The sequence below is a fragment of the Simochromis diagramma genome, unplaced genomic scaffold (genome assembly GCF_900408965.1).
Source record: "Simochromis diagramma unplaced genomic scaffold, fSimDia1.1 OVJJ01000293.1, whole genome shotgun sequence".
Classification (NCBI taxonomy): domain Eukaryota; kingdom Metazoa; phylum Chordata; class Actinopteri; order Cichliformes; family Cichlidae; genus Simochromis; species Simochromis diagramma.
Genome location: NW_024386801.1, coordinates 22,665,308 through 22,685,697, shown reverse-complemented (window position 1 = coordinate 22,685,697; position 20,390 = coordinate 22,665,308). Strand labels below are relative to the sequence as shown.

The following is a 20,390-nucleotide window of genomic DNA, read 5'->3' as shown; positions in this document are numbered from 1 at the left end:
AGACTGCATCCATAAAGAGCAAATATTGCTGCTCAGCATTTTAGGACACTAGAATGTGATGCCATACATTATTCCAAAGATAAATTAAAAGCTTAACCTGCAAATACATTTCATGTTAGCATTTGTTAAAATGGCAACAATAAATATAGACTTAACAGTCAGTTGCTGCTTGGAAACCTTTTCATGGCACATTTACTTCAGATTTATGTGCTGTGGTTCTCCCTCTCTCTGAATGTATGTACGTACGTATGTAGAGAATTATAGCATTTTGACTGACAAATGACTTCTTTTTTTTTTGGCGAATAACAGGTAGATTTAAGAAATATACAGTAAACCATCCTAATATTGATACTAGGTATGTCATTTCTTTCCTGTTTGTATGATATAAAAAGCAGGAGCAAAGTGTTGTCTTTGTCCTGCGTGCTGTGCAGAGCAATTAGCAAAAGAAAAATATCTCCTGAACAAAGATTTTGTAAAAAACGATTTTGACAATCCAGCTAACAGAATTCTCAGATTTGGAAGGATGCGTTCAGAGCAATTGTGGAGTTAAAGTTGCCACAAGATATAATAAGTTTGCAGGGAGGAATATTAATGTGGTAACCATGATCTCATAACATTAGACATCCTAGCTTCAAGCATTTGGTAAAAGTGGGAAACACACTGAGTTCAGGTCATGGAGTGGTCATGGAATTCAGGATAAGAATCTTCAGGAAAGACTGAGGCCAAATTTGAACAGTCTTTAGCCCTGCATGAAAAATCTAAGCCCCTTCATTCAGTTAAAATATGTAAGAGTACTCTGGACCTCAGTGTGGGGCAAAGGTTCATCTTCAAATTGGGCAACTCTAAGCACATACCCAAGATAACAAAGGAATAGCTTCAGGATGGCTCAGATTTGGACAGACTCAGAACCCGATTTAAAATCTCTGGAGAGATCTGAAAATCTATCCAACCTTATGGGAGAAACTGGCCATAGTCAAAAAGACTTGAACCTTGTAATTGCTGCCAAAAGTACTTAAACTATTGAGCAAAGGCTGTGAATACTCAGGTAATAAATGTGCAAGAATTACAAGCAAACCCTTTTCATGCTGTCATCATTGTGTATAAAATGTTGAACTGAAAAATGAATTTACTCCATTTCTGAAATAAGGGTGTAAAAGTCACAAAATGTGTAACAAGTGAAATGCTGTGAATACTTACTGGATACACTGTAATAAAAAAAATAAAATTTTCACCTTTTATTTTGAAATGTCATCAAAAGTTTACCCAGGCGGCACAGGAAATGGCAAGAAAATGCAGTTGGTATTTTATTCAGTTTTTAACTTTATTTACACAATAAATAGAAATGTAAAGAAATAAAGCAACAACAGACAGAATCAGAATCCTCTGATCAGAATTTTATCTGAATCTTTCCCACAGGTGGTGCAGATGGTGTCAGATCATTCAGTTGAGGGTTTCACAACAGTCGTGTGACAGACCTGATAGCAGGTCTTAGTCTGTCCATCGTCGTCCTCTGCTTGATATGCCATCAAACATAAGTCGAGCCATGGGTGCTGACCTGAGGACGAACAGGCAGACATGACAAAGCATCCGGCAACACAAACCTGCGGCTGACATTAAACCTGCTGCTGCTTCTGGTTTTGCAAAGCTGCAGGAAGTTTTTTTTTGTATATTGTTATATATAGATATATATATATTGTTCACATACTGTTTTGTGCAATGTTTTGTTTCCCCAAATCTCTACCACAGAGCTGTAAAGTTAGACATATTAAAAAGCCAAATTAATGCCTTTGAAGCTTTCAGTATGTCATGTCTGATTCTATGTTTTGGTCCAGTTCATTACACAATTTAGATCTAAAGTTATTATGTTTCCGTAACTAAAACTGAAGAATTATTCTAATGATTTGACCATGCACACTGTGTGAAAGATGGACATGAGTCATGTCACATTTTTATGAGTGTTTTCCAATTTCCATCTTTCTGTTTTCAAACTGGACTTCCAAAAAGCATGAAAGAAGCAACTGATATGAAAAACACAGAAGCTTTTTTTTCTGAAGTCACAGATCCAGGTAGCTGAGAGGCACTGGAGATTTCTATACAGCCAGACCTTTTTTTTAATATGACCAGAGGAGCTGGGACCTATTGGCCTTTTTAAAAAAAAACATGCAGGTTTAAGGCACACATCCTCAACTTTTCTGACCAAGAAGCTATGTCAATTTTTTATGTACTGTGTATGGGTTTGACAGACATACCCACGTTGCCACCTGGTGGACAGAGAGAGTCCATGATTTGGCAGATGCTGTTCTGAGCTTCCTGATTGGCTGAAGCATCCTCTGCAGACACACCAAAGAATGATTCCTGGTGAAAAAAGAAAGAGTAAAACTCACAACTAGCATTTACATCTACAAAGCTCACAGACATTATAAACAAAAGTTACTTTCAGTTATCCTCTTATTTATATCTTGCTGTAAGAAGCAAATTAATGTTTCTACTTTACCCACATTCTTGGTTAGACAAGAGCTTTTAAAAATTCAGAATTTGATTTGTTGACATCCAAAACACCAAAATATATGAATTTTGGACCTGACTTCTTTAGGGCAAAAAACTCAATCAGTGCAAAATTTTACAAGACAACAGTGAAATATATAATAAATCCAGATGTTCTCCCTTTATCTAATCCCATCTGACACCAAACAACAGGAGTGTGAAACTCACAGCGTGTCTCCACAGGAAGACATCCAGCGTGTCGGTGGCATCCTGCAGCTCCAGTTTCATTAGCAGGATGAACTGCAGCGGCTGAATGCCGAGAGCTGCAAGCCAAATAAGCAGAAACATCGCCTGATTTATTTCAGAAGCTCAAACTGACCTGGATAGAGATCAGCCAGGAATTTCTACAACTCAGTGAGGAAACTTAAGTGAGAAAAAGACACAAACACAGGAATAGTGAGGTTTGTAATATAATAACTTTTGAATCTGTTCTTGATGCATTCAAGGTCAACACCTAATTAAAGTTATGATATCCTAAAAAACAGGGCTGCACCGTAATGTCAATTTTTAAAAAATTATTATTGAGACCAAAAAATGCATAAGAAATTTCCCAAAGATGCCATTTTTAAATGTCTTGTTTTGTCTAACCAACACTCTAAACACAAAGATACTCAAATGTGCCAATGTCCACAGAGGAAAAAGTGCAGCCTGAGAAGTCTTAGCTGACATTTGACAAACGACGAGTTTGTTTTGCCACAATAATCACATTAATGTCTCCACATTATTCACTTGGGCTTCGTTCTTTGTTGCGCTGCTTGGAACTTGGAAGTTGAAATATGATTTTGGCTTCAGTTATGAAAAAGTTGTAAAAAAACACAAGATAGTCGGGAGAAAAAATGATTACTTTTTCATATTCATTTTTACTACAAAGCCCGCTTTCATCTCACGTTTTAAAATAAAGCCCTTCCCACAAAAACCAAACCCACAGGTCCCTACCAACATGAAGCATTGGCAATTTTGTGTTATCTGTTTGTTTTAATTGCTTTCAGCTCTTCTCCACCACCAGTATTTACTCCGACAGTCTGATGATTCAAACCAAGCTCTGTCTCACCTTCAGCGATAATTTTCTCATCTATCATCTCAACTCCTTCCCAACTCTGCTCCCTCAATGCAGCCTTGGAACACCGCTTACAGCTGGAACACACACACACACACACACACACACACACACACACACACACACACACACACACACACTACAATGACGACATGTTCAAGAACTAACACGACTGTTTGAATCAGAATTTGAAGGTCAAAAAACATTTTTATATAAAAGCTTCTGAACTGCCGATCTGTTTAAGGACAGTAACTTATGAATAAGAAAAATGACAAGGCAACAACAGCAGACACACAAAACCAAACATATTGTCTCACTGTGGAAATTCATCTTGTGGTGACATAATGGATTAATAAAAGCATCATCTGTTCTGTATTTTTGTTATGAATGAGTTACTCCTAAGAATTCTCTTAAAATATTTAATTATATAAACCTAAAGAAATAAAAATGACAGAAAATAACAGCCTGTGACAGCCTCTCAATATCCATTATTTAAGTGGGCGGGGTCAAGAAAATTCGAACACACTCTTTAAAATGACTACGCTCGCTTGTATTTGAGTCATTATAAAGGGTGTGTTTTATTTATTTGTTATTTGTCTTCGTTACAATCTTTAAATTGCATGTGCGTATAACCATTTAATATATAATTTAATATATAATTTTGAAAAACACTTAAAGTATAAATAATAATCAGTGGTTGTCAATATTGATGGAATTGTTATGACTGATCAAGCTCCTGCTTAGCTCTACCAGCGCTCTATCAGTGTGTGAGATTTATCTCTGACCCGTAGTATCTTTTCCTGCCTCTGAACAGAAAAGGTGCAGATAGGTCGAACAGAGACAGGTGACCTCCTGATGACCTTACGGGGATGATGTTCTGGTAGCTGGCCATGAGCTGGCACATTTCCTCCAGTGTTGAACCTGTAAGATACCAAGATATCGGAGTTTTTGTGGATTTGATGATGGAAGGATTCCTAGACCACAGTCTTGATATGTCTTTTGATATGTTTTTAGCTTTTATGCTTTCTAATAATTGCGGATTGTTACCCATGAGCAAGATGACATCCTTGGTTTTGCCTTCAAACATAAGCTGAGTGAGCAGGTAAACAGTTAGAGCTCGGTTTGAGGGACCTGGGGCGTGTCTTGGGAGGCTGACCTGTCCAGAGAGCACCCATGGTGGGGGACTGCAGGGTCCACAGTCCTTTGATGCCTCAGAGAAGATACTTTCCAACAGCTCATCATCTGGGACATCCTGCCTGAGATCATCATCATTTTAAACTTTTATATGAACACCATCTGAGATCAAATCAAAATCTACAAGTGCTGTCAGTGATAATCTTGTTAAAATGATGAATGAACGCCATAACTGCATTAACGCGGAAAATCTCTGATAACGAGTTACCGCGGATCGCCCATGCGTGGGGCTGGACGGCGTCAAAGTGTTAGCACGGTTAGCTCGTTAATGCGTTAGCGCCATCCAGCGGGGCGATCCGCGGTAACTCGTTAACGGAGATTTGCAGTTATGGCATTAATGTCATTTTAATGAGATTAACACTGACAGCACTAAAATCTACACATTACCACATGAAGCAACAGGAACACAGCGTATGTGCCTACATTGATTTACACTTGCTGCAGTAAAGCTTGAGCGCCTCATGCAGTCTGTGGGGTTCATAGGCCTTCAGCTGGGCCCTGACATGGTGAACTCGACCCAGGCCACTCCGCTTAACTTCAGATAGTGTCACCTTCTGCATGTCATGGCCACAGCTTCTCTCTGAACACAAACACCAACCCACAGAGGAAAAATGTTCATCATTAAACACTTGGTAGTAAATAGTAAATAGAATGGATAACAATTATTAAAATGGTAAATAAATATAAAACCACATTAGAAATTATACACAGATGTCATTTTTTAAAATAAATTAAGGATTTACTTTAAAAAAAGTCGTTTTTATTTAGACATGATTGGTCCTAATTTACTGATTTATATTCATTATAATACATTACCTGCACTTCCAAATCAAACCAATTAGCAATTACCAATGCAGTGCCGAATTTCATACCTGTACTGCAATCCAGTGTTTCACCATCTACAACACAGAACAAATCGAAGCATCAAACACGGAACGAAACACAAGAAGGCAAATAAATAAGCATTAAGTTGGACAGGCTTAAATTTAGCACACAACAGCAAGCTCGCTATCCTGAATTACACATCTCCTTGGTACTGTACAACAGTTTGTAAAGCAATATCTGAAGAACTACATAGAAGTAAATTCAACACTACAGTTTTAGTTATAAATTTCTTTAGCTGTTCAGTACAGATAAAAGGTAAACACTATGCAAGCATTACACAAACAGAAGCTTTCAAAGGACAAAAGTAAATTAATTTGGGTTTTAAAACTAAACTAAGTGTACTTTATAAAAAAAAAAAAACTATACCACTGTTACTATGTCATGAATTCAATTATTATTCCTATTTTCCTGTAATGTTTCAAAGTCTGTTAAGGTAAAACATGAAGTTCAAATACAGCATAATATTTGTTTTTCGCAATCACAATAAAAACAAAACTATGATATCTTCCATCTTTTTTAACAAAGGTATAAACGAAATTGTGGATTTGGAATTTACAGTTTTTGGAATGTTATACACATAATATTACTGCATGAGCGATTATATAAGTGTCCTGTAAAATCAGGCTTGTTTGAAATCTATTTAAGTTTAATCAGTAGGAGCAGCAGTGACCATAGTTAGTACGTAAGTGCGAAATCTAGAGCTCATTCGTACCAAGAGACTCTGGTGGAGTTTTCCAGACCTCCAAGAGATCTGAGTCGTTGAGTTCAGAGAGTGCTTCTTCATCATTTTCTTGGAAAGCTTCAATAACTCTATAGACAGAAATAAAAAGAAAAGAAAGGTATTTAGTGATGCAATCAAAAACAAAGATGACAAAAAAATACTACACACTTAGCAAATAAAACCAGGAACATGAATCAAATACTACAATAAAATTATAGTTTACAGACAAAAACAAGAGCATCCATAATACAGGGTTGATTCTTAACCAAGATTAAGTCTTGGTGGCGATAATACTCCGTTATGGACAGCTGTGTACACCATGGAGTAGGCTTCCCTAAAACGTTTTTTTTCAAGACACTTTTTCTCAAAAAAAGTGTCTAAAGTAGATCTTACTTACTCAACTGGTATAGTTACTAGTAAAACAGTGTGGGAGCACAGTTGTGTGTTACTGATAAATGCATTTTTCTTTATATTGTCCAGTGCTGCTGTGACAAAAGGACCCCACTCACACAGACTTGTAATGCACGTAAATGTTTGTTTACAAAAGCTTTACAATTTCAGTTCATACAGCTTGCAAGCTGCCTCTTCCTGCTTCGCTCCCCACAATGCTCTCACGCCATGTCCCGGCAAACTACCCAAACAGTCACAATAAGATGATGGAGGTCAGTTTTAGTCAGTCATCACCTGACACCACACCCTGAACCCACTGCTCCACCCCTCTGCTGCAGCCGAGGAACAAACCACATTTTTCTCTCATCTCTCACCGTACCTCTTCAGCTCCTGCACGTCAGGGCTGTTATCAGGAAGAATCCCGATCCCTCTGCCATACGACGTCCCTCCGTGCAGATGAAAAGCCAGGTGATCTACCTGTAATTGGCTTCTGGTAAGACCAGGCACTTTACTGGATCCTGCAATTGCTCGCAGGTTGTAGATCCTCAGGAAGACTCCAGGCTGATGGGACCCCCCCCCCAAAAAAAATAGTCAGAAAAGACAAAACTTTTTAGTATTGAAATGCTATAAAAACAAAAAAACAAACAAACACCAAACAAAACGTGTTTTCAACTAGTAACCTGCAAGAGAGATGAAGACATCAGCACAAAAATGCCAAGTCAATTGTGAAGTTTGTTGTAAATGTATTGTGGCTTCAGTGTTTCACAAAAACATTTGGCAAGACAAAAGACAAACAACAGATGATGTAACTATTTTCAGTCTGAGCAACAACAAACATTCTCCCACTCTCTCACTGGTGCCATGCAAGTCACCATCTGTAACAACTCGGGGTTCGGTGCGACTTCAGTGACGCCGACATGTGGAACATTAATCACAGGAAGAAAATAGTTATAAAGCCTCGTCTAACTCTGAGAGCTGTCGTCCCAGCAGCGTAACAACACCTGGATGCTTTGTGTTGTTTTTGAAAAACTTCACGTCCTTCAAAACTTTAATACCGTGTACACAAGGAATGTTAATAATATGAATACAAAGTGCACACATGTCAGTGTTTATATAGTCGAATCCTGCATACATCCCAAATGTAATAATCCGGGTCAGATAATAGATTCAAACTGAGGACCTTATTGCCTTGAGGCATCAGTGCTAACCACAGCACGACCATAATGCCCTATCCTGAAATTCTCCCACATTTTTTTCCAGATTGGTGAATCTGTGGCCATTTTACTTCTGAAAAAGCACTTCTCTGTCTTTCTAAGACACTGTTGTTTATATCCAAACGTGTTTATTGACCCGTTGTCAATTAAGCTACTTAGCTGCAAAATGTTCCTCCAGCTATATTTTTTTTAATACCAGTTACTTATCAGCAGATGGCAATGTTGCACCAAACCTACAGTCAGTGGTGGTGACAGTGATTCAGAGACTGGTCATTGGATTTGGGGGGTTTGTCATTTTGTTTTTTCTCCTCTCTCAGCTGTGATGATCCTGTAGCCAAAAGCAATCAAAAAACACTTCAGTAATCAAGTGTCTGAGCGACTCACTGACGCTTTGAGAGCTAGACACATACATATGGCCAAAGGCTAATTAAAGTCCTGAATCCTTGACACCAACACAAAGATCTGGTTATGGCTTGGACCCAGTTGTTCTTAGACATGTGAGTGTGACAACTAATCACTACGAAGTTGTTCTAAGCTTTGATTAAGAATTTAAGAATTGCAATGAGAACGGCTTCTTCTGGGATGACAACATATATGGATGTCTTACAATCTTTCTTTAATGTTTTCATTCTATTTTAATTCTCCTTATTATATTATCCCTCTGTTCAGCACTTTGGCCGACACTTGATGTCTTTTAAATGTGCTATATAAATAAAGATGACTTGACTTGACTTGACAATGCAAAGCATTGCAATGTGCAGGATAATGCACCAGCAGGCACTGTAGCCACAAAGCTATGAAGATAATGTAAACCTAATTCATTACACTGTAAATAAAAATTTAGTAACAATTAATCAATACTAATGACAAATAAGCAAAAATTCCCCTAAGACCTATGATGTAAACAAACAGGAAGCAAAAGCAAGAAACATTTAGGAAAATGTATAGGAAAGTGTAGAACAACAAAAAACAAGATGATACAAATATGAAAGATATGAAAGCCACAGACTACGAAAATGAATGGCTAAACAGACAATTATGACAATGGGTGGGAGTAGGAAACTTGTACTTAAGGTTAGAGTTCCTTTCATTCTCCATCACTCTCTCCCCCCCCACCTTCCTGTCGCCCTTCTCCATTGTCCAAGCAAATGAAAACTTAAAAAATTTATTAAATAATTAACAAATAAGTAAATGAATAGCAATAATGTAACAATATGATTTCCTGCATAGTTCAGTAACCTCATTTTGCACCTCACAGTTACAAGCATAAAAAACACTGGCCGCCAGTGCTACCTCTCAACCTTCCTGTAGATGCACCTGTTGGTATCAATTAGAAAAACCTAGGTGACATCTTACTCAAATTACTGTGTTCACAAGATTTTCAGAAAACTTAACGTCACTGAGATTTTTAGTAGATGCACCTATGATACTTATTTGAAAATCCTAGGTGACTTCCTTCTTGAGTTATCACATTCACTAGGTTTTCAAAAATGAAAACTATAGCAAAAAAGCAAAAAAAAAAAAAATTCCAATTTTGAAAACACAACTTTCTTTCTTTTTTTTATAAAGCTCTGACTTGTATTATGAGTATGAGTCTGTGGTCTGGGAGAGAGTCCTGTAACTCAATGTTGGGCAATTAATTATATAGTTACTTCTTCAAAAAGGTAACTGAATTATGCAAACAACAAGTTTTGTTTTTTTGCAGCTGTTTACCTAAAAATGCAGCCAATGCATTTTTTAAAATAAACAACAGGAGATGTGTCACTCCTGTAACATCTGTAACACCCAGCAGTCGCCTCGTTGTTCTGACACACACAACAAATCTATTGACTACACTACACACCAACTACACTGAAAAAAAGGCCATGTTGGATTTACTTGATTCAGTAGTGGACATTGGTTGCACACAAATTGTTTGCTTTGGCAGAAACTTAAACAACTGACTTAAATCAGCACAACCTTTTCATATTCAGTAAACCTGTACATTTTGTGTTCATAAAACGTGACTGAAACATGTTCAGATGGAGTAAGTTGAGCTCTTGGAATGTTTTAATCCTTCACAATTTTGTCATTTTATTTCAACACTATTCAATAACTTTTACACCAATACTACTTGGTCACTTAAATACTACATGTTGTCTTCATTTTACATAATGTTCAACAAAGTCTAGATCCTGGTTACCATAAAAATTGAATGGGTCTACAACAACTACCACCCTCCTATCTTTATCCTGGTTGCAGGGGGGCTGGGAAATAACCCTGAAGTGATAGGTTACGAGGCAGGGTACACCCTGGACAGCTCACCAGTCTATCACATAGAAACAAACAACCATTTACACTTACATTCACGGGTAATTTAGAATCACCAGTTAACTGCATGACTTTTAACTGTGGGAGGAAACCAGAATACCCAGAGATAAACCACTGCAAACTAGCCAGAATGTGGATTTGAACCCAGGACCTTCTTACTGTGAAGCGACAGCAGCCAGACACCGATCACTTACTTATTCACACTGCAAAACAGAATGAATTGTTAACGTATTTATTTTAATTGCGATTCAGGAATTTTTTTGTGCGCAACACAGATTTTCTGTGCGCAGAGACCCTGCCAGCATTGTGCGATTGCGCACGCACGCAGTTTAGAGGGAACATTGCTTGTAGCTATCCTCAGTATCTGCAATGTTGCCTTTGCGCAATTCCCTCATTTCTGACTACCTTCCCTCTCTTTATTACCATCCAGCTACACTTCTCCAGTCCAAGTGACATTCTGATGTCATTGCTGTAGATCAGGGGTCGGCAACCTTTCTGATGACGAGTGCCATCTAAAATTTCCTCAGAAGTCAGTGTGCCATATGATTGCATTAGCAATAAATTTAATAATGCTCTATAATAACAGTTACACACTATATAGAACCACTTTATAGAATTATATTTGTTCGCAGATGTTGGCAGCTATCAGTGAATAGTTATCAGCTATTTTGAAACAAAAAAAAGACACTTTTTATCCATAACAAGAACTCCATAACAGCAAATGGACTGTACAACAGAAAATACAAATGCTATTTATGGTCTCCTCACAACAATGATAAGAAAAATAAACTGGGCCAATATGGCATGTTTGTTAATACAGGGATACACACGTTAATGTGATCTCTGGTCTCCCACTCAGAGACACAGGTCTCCGAGTGTCCAGCATTCAGACGGTTACCTGAGGACACTCATGTGAGAGAAAATCTGCTCACACAGATATGTAGAACCTGTTACAGATTCAAAATATTGGAGATGGATACAAGAGGAAAACCAAAATAACAACACTGGTCCGGCCGGGTTGAGTCAAACGATGATTTAATGAATACACGCGTGGGAGATGGACACCGTACGCAGACAGCATCAGATCTCAAAATGGTGGAGCATTGATCAAACTCTTATAGCCTCTAGTGGCCCCCACCTAGTCATAAGAGTCTAAAGACAGTTAAACTTGTCAGGTAGTGATGCACAGCAGGTGAAAATGCAAGCTCCATGAACACGCACATCTATGGATTCCAGCTGCTTCGATGTTGCATTAACTGGCATTAACTCAGCCAGTTAATGCGAGACAAATCTAGCTGCTCATTAAAGATTTCTGGTTTGATCAGAAAATAAAACATTGGTCCATACACCTGAAAGTCCCAAAAACATCTTGTGAATTCTGTCTACGGATGTATTTGTGTATTTCCGTGGTGCTGATGCTGTGCTGAGCGGAAAGCTCCTGAAGCATTTGAAGTGTCGGAATGTGGAAAGCTAACAACGTCCCTCTCACCAGTAGGCGAAGTTATTTTTAGCCAATTACAAGTTGAATCTGGTACTCTGGGTTGTTAGCTAAGATACCGTCATTAAGAAGAGGCACAACTAATGTGTCTATGCGAGCTAATTTGCGATATGCACCGCTGGCGCGGCCAATTATTTTTTAATGCACCTTCTCAGATTAATTCACTGCGTGTCGTGCCCAGGGCTGGACTGGGACTAAAAACATCGTCCCGGGAATTTGACTAGAGACCGGCCCACCAGGTATTATAGGAAAAACCATAAAGCCTTTAAATGAAAACAAACACTGTTGTGACAGGGATGTACAGTTTTGTTGGTATATGTATGATTTCTATACATTTTACATCAGATAAAAACTTTGGTTGTAAGCTTCAGATAATTATTTAATAACAGCCAGACATTTTAAATGAGAATAAGAAAGAAAAGTATTTCTTTGTGCCCCCCTTTCCCTGTTAATGCCCTACTTGGCCCCCTGGCAAAACTTTGCTAGACCCGCCCCTGCACAGTTACCAGCTGTCAGCTACTTAGAAACAGATCCTGGTGTTATTTGTCTCTCAGAAACAGTTCATAACTTCCCTTCAACCCATTCATGTCACCTAAAAGGTAAACCTGTTTCTCCATCACCTGTTCAGCTCTGATGATTCAGTAAGAACGTCTCCTGGTTTCATCTTCATGTTTCCTTCTCACCATATATCCAAACCGATATCATGACCAGCAGTTTTACAGCTGTGGCTCCAGCAAACATCAGCTGATACTAGAAAGTAATATTAAATAAATTCTAACAACAGCTGATCAAGCTTAAACGTGCTGCCGTTGTTTAGCGCGACATTCGCTGGTTTCCTCTTTCTGGCGCAAAGTGGGCGATAAACAAACAAGAGAGAAAAGCTGATCAGCTGATCATTGATCAGTTTCATGATTGAAGTAGCAACAGGAGAGGGAGGGGGGAGAATGAGAGAAGAAGAGGCAACTGACAGCGTAACGACAGAATAACTCGGTAGTTTGCATTCAGATTGGTAACTCTACTGACTAACCTTATGAATAAAATAAAGTTCACTATCAGTAACATCACAGCACCCACCCAGCAGTATATAAACTCTGTCATGCTAGCTAGTACGCAGTACGAGTTATTGTAACTGACTGTAAAAAGTCAGCACAATGAAAATAAACTCCACCTAAACTTGGTTTATATCTGACCCAGACAGACTGCAGGTAGGGCTGCACGATTTTGCATAAAATGAGAATCACGATTTTTTGGCTTAGAATTGAGATCACGATTCTCTCACAATTTTCTTTTCCAGTATAAATATTTATTGCACTTATTAACTGCACATCAACTTCGTAACAGTTGAAACTGAACATAAAAACAATAAATAAACATAAAAACAACAAATGTCTCACGTTTTGTCGTTGCCGCAAAATGTTGTACTGCTTGAAATTCCGTCTCCACCATTGCTCGACACTGCGTGCATAGAGCAGGTAGTGCAACAATAGAAAAATAGTTGCGGGACGGCACTGTGTAGCGTTTGTCTAGGGTGTTGATCATTTTCCTAAATCCCTCGTTTTGCACAGTGTTGATGGGAGCCATATCTTTGGTCAGGTGATAAGTAATAGCCTCCGTAATTTCTTTGTGCCTGCGGGAGTTCGACGGGTATAGGGAAGCGCTGTACAAGGTTACCGTTATTGATGTTTGGGTGGTTGACCGGGACGGATTTTCTCCTGTCACTTTCTCGTCATCCCTGACGTGCTCTCCGTTGTTTTTTCCCTGCTAATTTTAGCATCACACGGCACAGCTTCTGTATCACGTGGTATAAGGCTCCGCCCTTGTCATTTGTTTAGCAGGAAGAGTGAGCGCTTGTTTTCATGCAGATTACGTCCTGGATCAAAATGCGGTACAATCGTCCTCGTCTTTTCTTTTTCTTTTTTAAATCATTGTCATTTGGAAATGAGATCGCACATAAGTATGAATCGAGATCGCGATTTTCTAACGATTAATCGTGCAGCCCTAACCGCAGGTCATAACTTCTTACCTGAAATTCAGTTCACCTGACACTCGGATCGGCGGCTGCCTCGGGGCTCTCCTCCTCCTGCCTCCCCTTTCTTTCATCCACCTGCTGGCCTCCACCACTTGTTGTTACTGAATCTGTGGAAGCTCCGCCATAGCCACCACCAAACAACTGAGTTATTTTTACACACCGGCCAGCATCTGGCCAATCCACCACCTTTCATTGCTTATACCATTACAAAGAAAAAAAAATCATCGGCCCTCCGAGCAAATGGCCAGTCCAGCTATGGTCGTGCCAACAGTTAACCCTAGGGTTGCCGACCCCTGCTGTAGATCCTAGTGATCACTCCTGGCTGGAGTGCTGCATGGCTAATATTTCCTAATATTTGTTAATGAGCAATTCAGGGCTATGCAGAACAAAGTGAGCATCAGGCTCCTTGCTAAATCCTGCACTTGATGGTGACTTGTGCAGTTACCTTGAAGTTGGCCTCTAGTGTTGTTCTTCACATCCCCAATTAATTTCTTGTATAGCCCTATGCATTCCAGGATCCACATGTGAGGCATTGAGTCATAAGCCTTTTTGCAATCAATCCAGGCAGTGCACAGATTGGTCAGTATGGTCTTACAGTCTCGATTGACTGCTCTGTCTACCAGTATCTGGTGTGTCTAACAATTCCTTTCTGGGCCCCTCATGTAATGAATCATGTGCCTGTTCATTTCAGCCACTATGACGCCAGGACTGGCTGGATGGGATGGTTTCTTCTGGGGATCATAACTGTCTGGCTTTCAGTTAGTCATTCCAGTTGCATCTCATCCATTAGCTGGTTCATATGTGCTGCCAGGCATTCATCAAGTGCAGTTAGCTTATTTAACCAATAGATGTCTTTACCAACTGTCACTGCTGTCTTCCTCTGTGTCATGTGGGAATCTCTAAGCTCCTGCATTCATGCACAACAAACAAAAATGATACCACAGCACACCATGTGCCAGCAGCCTTGAGCAAAGAAGTCAGATAGATGTAAATAAACCTTTTTTCGATAACTCTCCCTTTACCATATATCAATCTCCTTTTATCACATGACCACGTACAATGCCTACGTGCCATTTTAATTTCACCTACTAATTAAAAGATGTCAAAAAAATATATCTTAACCTTTGCAGTAACCATTATTACCTAAATTTACTTCAACCACTCTACAAGGTCAGGAGCACTTCCTAAGAGCATAGAAAAACACTATGTTTAAATAAAAACTACTATTAAGATCATATAACTGCCACTGGGGGAGAAGGCAGCCAGTGAGACCACATACAGAGTATTTTTGATTGCAGAGTCTCAGTTTTGTTTGGTCTCCAAAGACCTGAATATTTAGCAGCGTGAGATAGAAGAAACAACTCTAAGTACTCTGAAGATGGCAGTGTTTTCTTATTGCTACATCACAGTTTAAAAGAATTTACCACAGTTGGAAAAAGGTGTAGCGAGAAACGAGAGGGTGACTAAAGCTGGAAGAGTGAGGGAAATCACCAGAGGACAGAAGGAAGGACAAATAACGGCAGTGTCATGCAGTGTCGACTCAGATGTGGCCCACTCGAGCTTGTTGTTTGTATGCACACATTAAATCCTGTGCAGCAGCCCAGAGACCCCAGGTATGATTATAATGAGCAGCTGAGAAAAACAGCACTATGTTTAGACAAGAACCTAACTCATCTGGTCAGAAGACTAAGGTCGCAGTGCATACAAAAGGTGCTGAAGCTATTCTCTCACGTCAACAAATGCATGCTTTCATTTACATTTATCATTTTTCAGTAAACCATTTTGTGGATTCTTTGGAGGATAACTAATCTCAGAAGGATAATTTGGCATGTAGACATGATATAAGAAAAGCTTTTTTTAGCTATTCCTTTATACACAAGGGGTAACCGGACAGGGAAAGGAAGCTCCTCACCTCCTGGATGTGAGCATTTGCCTTTGTTTCATACGATTGAAACTTTGATCTGCCATCTGACCAGACCATTACCTTTTCCCTTCATCCTTATTGTTTTTGTTGTAGCCTAGTCCTTCGTGGTCACTGAACGTCCTGAGTTTTACGTCAAATCATGTGGCTTTGGCTGATTGCGCACCTCTCAATTTTGTAACCTGGTGCATTGTGCTGAAGACAAAAGTGTAAGATCATGTTGGTTTTTACCACCACTTTAATGATATTCCAGTACAGAAACTGATTAACTGAAGTGTGTTAAAAAAAAAAAAAACCCTCAAAAAGTAGTAAATAATGTCACATCTAAAGAAAAAAAAACTGAGAAACAATGTATCTGTCTGTAAAAGATTTCCCATACTTTTGGTGAGTTTCAAGGCAAAAAAGCATTGCTGACTAAACAGAACACAAAGACCCATTTCACACTTGCCAAAAAAATAACTTGATCATCCTCAAGAATTGAAAAAAATACTGTGTTGATTGATGAGACAAACTTTTTGCAAGGCATAAAACTAACACAGAATTTCATAAAAAGAAAATCATGCAAAAAGTAAAACATGATGGTGGTTGTAGTGTGATAGTCTGTGGCTGCTTTGCTGATTCAAGACCTGGATGACTTGCTGTAATTGATGGAAACATAACTTCTGCTTTTTACCATACAAAATGCTGCAAAAAACAAAACCTCCAGCCATTGTTTGTGCATCAAATCTAAAATGCACTTGGGATATTCAGAAAGACAGCAAACTGAAATTAAAAAAAAAAAAAAAGAAGCTAAAGAAAATTAAGGTTCTGGAGTGGCCTAGTTAAAATCAAGACTTAAATCTGATTAAGATGCTTTGGCCTGACCTTAAACAGGCCATTCATACTCAAAACATCTCCAATGTGATTGAATTAAAACAATTCTGCAAAGAAGGGGTAACATTTATCTATGTGGGGCCAAATGGGGCTTTCATGGGATATAGAACTCAATGGTCCAGAGCTCAGAGAGTGATCGGCCTCTGACAGAAAAATAGTACCCTGCTGCTTCCCCTGCAAACAAATCATTTTCCTTTAAAAGAGGCCAAAGAAACAGAGTGGAGAAGCCTCTGGCATCCTCTTTGAGTCTGTACGAAAACTAAACACTCCACTGTCTGCTCACCACCCGACAGCCAAGACGCCACTGCCGCCGTCTTATGGTATTAATGCTGCTTGGTCGCTCCATAAAAAGACTATGTAAAGTTCAAAAGATTGCTTTGGGCTTTATTGAGCATCAGAAGCCTGTGAAAGCAGCCAAAAAAAGCAACTTTTGCCTTCACTGAGAAGAAGAAACTGTTCATTTTAAAATGGCTTATTTATGGAGCTGCAGGAAATGGATTTTAAAAGCCAGAGAGATACAGCATGACTCGACAGTGGAGCTCTTTGTGCTGGAACGTCAACTCAATGGGAGACGGGGGCTGTGACCAAAGGAAGTACACCACAATTCAAATACATCAAATGTACTCTGAGACCTAAGTTAAAACAAGACCACAAGAAGTAGAAGCATTTTTTTTTTCTGAATCATCTAGTGATTCTTTTTTTTTTAATTCAAAGAGCTCCTTCAAAATCAGCTAGTTTATATAGTAGTAAGTTATGTTGTCACTTGTCCAGTAAACTACCACGGTGGAAAAATAAATCCTATAAATCCTATTATTATTTAATTGTCTTTAATGCATCTGGCTTCTTTAAAATGCCAATCTTACCCATATTAAATTTACAAGATGAAACAGGCTCCATATCACCTATTGGTTTGTGAAATCCCCTTAAGATTATTGTTGCCATCACCACTTTTGGCATAATAAGCATGGTGCATCTCACTGTGATTAACAAGTCTTTAGCCAATGAGCACTTCCTGGGTAGTAGAACCTAACTCTTTATTAGCCATTTGCCAGTCATCATTTCTTAAACTAATACAACTAGTACAATGCAAAACATTCAATTGAATTTAATTTTCATTATATGATTATTTAACTTACCTTAGAAAAATCTTAGATTAAAAGGTGAAAATAATAGTAATTAGCTAGTTTCAATAGTACTGAAAGCAGCTGTATGACATGTCTAGAAAAGGGTTATGAGTCACTTTTTCTCTAATGGTTAAAATTTTATTTGTGCAGAAATTCATGAAGTCATTACTGATTAAAGTTAAAGCAACGCTTGGCTCAAGTGAGCTCGGACTCTTTGTTGGCCTAGCTACAGTGCTGAAAAGAACTAATCGCTCCCCAAGCCGACATAAATGCATAATTTTCGCAATGGTGTCATCTCTAAACAGGAAACATTGCAGGAGTGAAGGGTGTCTGCATCAGTACACACCCCCCTCCTCCTACCTCGCAATTCCCAAAAAGATTCAATGACATGGAAATGTTTAGTTCGTCAAGCATGAGCGCTAAAAATTATATAATGAGTTGAAGCTGCAGGAGTTGAGCACACACTGATTGTTTTGTTCACATTGTCATAGTTATTTCTTCAAGCAAGCAAAGTTTTTTTCCCCTCACAGCGTTTCAAGAATTGACCATTAAAGAAATCAAATGGCTGCATCCCAGTTTCCCTCCATTTCTACATAGTTTAAGCTACTATGAGTTCAATCATTATATCAAGCTGGCAATGATGTAAAACCACAGAGTAAAGAAACAGTTCATTTTATTTTATCTGCTCTATTTATCATTACTTTGTCAAATGAACCTTTTTGAGGGTTTAAACATGTTTAAAAACAAATGAAATTTTACGGACACATCAAGTCTTTGATAGACTCTGGGTTTCAAAAGTAAACACAGTTGGATGCACACTATTCTGAAGTTTGGCTTTAATTCAATGAAATGAAGAAAGCAGACAAAACTCAAGTCCTGGATCAAGTGTGGGCTCACTTATTGCATAACATAGGAATCAGCTTAAGTTTTTTTTATTTAATGTATGTTCTTAGTGAGGGGTTTAGGAATGTGGATTTCCAATAATTTATATTTGTCCTTGAATAACCTACATTTGCACTAATTAGACTCGCCATATCAAATAATCAATCAAACAATCCATAACCAATTCTGGACATCAATACGATGTCCAAACTAGGTCCACAATTTAGACCATGACCCAACTTGCATGTAAATATGACGTTCGACATTTGAATTCTGGGTAATGTTTTGATCTATGACAGATACAGGAAATTGACATAATTAAATGTAATATGCTAAATGAGCTTATGACCTCCCACATTTTTGACCAGCTTAGTGTTACAGCAGTAAACAACACTGATTCACAGAAACAAAGATGTAGGGATAAATATTTCAGTAAAAATGTATTTTCTGCTAAATTCCTATTGAAATGGGTATCTTTTACTTCATTTTAATGACCTAAAAGGAAAAAAAAAAAGCTTTTCACTCTTTAATTAACCAAATGTCAATGCTGTCAGTGAAAGGATTTTGCAGTGTTTGTGTTTCCACAGTTGTCACAACATAAAAACAAACAAACAAATAAATAAATGCATACTATTAATTTTAAATTACCGTAATTGTCGGGCTATAAGCCGCTACTTTTTGCACAAGCTTTGAACCCTGCGGCTTTTAGTCAGGTGCGGCTTTTCTATGGATTGTCCATGATTTTTGTCATATCGTAAGACGATTTGTTTTGTTTGTGCCGCTGTTGTACGGCACTACGTTGCCTGGCGGAAGGGCATGTGATCAGACACACAGTATCGGGGTTCAAGAGTGGTATGTTGGTCACATGTCCGTCCGCCAGGCAACATAGTGCCGTACAAGTAGTGTGAAAAACAAACTTCAAAGTAGCGCTATGCGTTCAGCGTGAGGCGTGGATGATGAGCGGCGATAAACTTGCGAAAAGCAAGTTATGCTCAAATCCACCGGTGGAATCTGACAGCGTGGAAAAGTGTGAAAACATCCATGATCACCAACGGATTTCGAAGGGCTGGACTGCTGCATGATGGAGAGGAGGACACCGCCACGGCCCTTCTCAGGGTGTTCGACTCCGACACTGACAACGAGGATTTCTTTGGTTTTGAAAGTGACAACGAAGGAAAGGAGCTGAGAGTGGATGACGTAGCCATCCTGAGCCTGTTCGTTTCCGACACTGGAGAAGAGGACTTTGGTGGTTTTAGTGCGCAGGAAGATGGTGGTGAATGACTGACTTTTCTTCTTGTTAAAGCCGTGTCACTGCACCTGAGCCTAAAAGGTAGTCCGAATCTATTTTTCTGGTGTGCTGTAGGTTATTGTTATGTACTACATTTGTTACTCATTTATGAAGCACAGTACATGTTTTGTACTTGTAATTACCGCTACTTGTACATATACCTAAAAAGTTATGCAAATATGTACCCATAACTTGTTTTTCAAAATATTAATAAAAGGGGTGTGTCTCCAAACAGCCATCTCTTTCCTGACAATTCCCTTTGTGCATATTCTCTTACATATGATAAGTCAACATTGAAACACCTGCGGCTTTTAGTCAGGTGTGGCTAATGTATGTACAAAACAGGATTTTCCCCTGATTTTAGCTTGTGCGGCTAATATTCAGGTGCGCTTTGTAGTCCGGGAAATACGGTAATTGTTCCACTCCACAACATTTATAACAAGCAATGGATATTGCAATC

General features: G+C 38.7%; 1 protein-coding gene across 4 annotated transcripts in view; it reads right to left on the bottom strand.

Annotated features, from left to right (window-relative positions):
- Window positions 1-1,220: 1,220 nt before the first annotated feature.
- pot1 (protection of telomeres 1 homolog) overlaps window positions 1,221-20,390 on the bottom strand; it is a 58,016-nt gene continuing 38,846 nt past the window's right edge. For 2 of the 4 annotated variants that reach the window (XM_040026588.1, XM_040026589.1), the window contains exons 11-20: window positions 7,171-7,352; window positions 6,393-6,490; window positions 5,668-5,694; window positions 5,219-5,375; window positions 4,649-4,857; window positions 4,387-4,522; window positions 3,596-3,678; window positions 2,713-2,807; window positions 2,250-2,355; window positions 1,221-1,555 (exon numbers count right to left, since the gene is read on the bottom strand). In XM_040026588.1, the coding sequence (XP_039882522.1) occupies window positions 1,437-1,555; window positions 2,250-2,355; window positions 2,713-2,807; window positions 3,596-3,678; window positions 4,387-4,522; window positions 4,649-4,857; window positions 5,219-5,375; window positions 5,668-5,694; window positions 6,393-6,490; window positions 7,171-7,352 (1,212 nt within the window). In that variant the 3' untranslated portion in view covers window positions 1,221-1,436. Of the gene's footprint in view, window positions 1,556-2,249; window positions 2,356-2,712; window positions 2,808-3,595; window positions 3,679-4,386; window positions 4,523-4,648; window positions 4,858-5,218; window positions 5,376-5,667; window positions 5,695-6,392; window positions 6,491-7,170; window positions 7,353-20,390 lie in introns of those variants that run through there. The other 2 variants (XM_040026590.1, XR_005695081.1) reach the window with 2 other exon arrangements.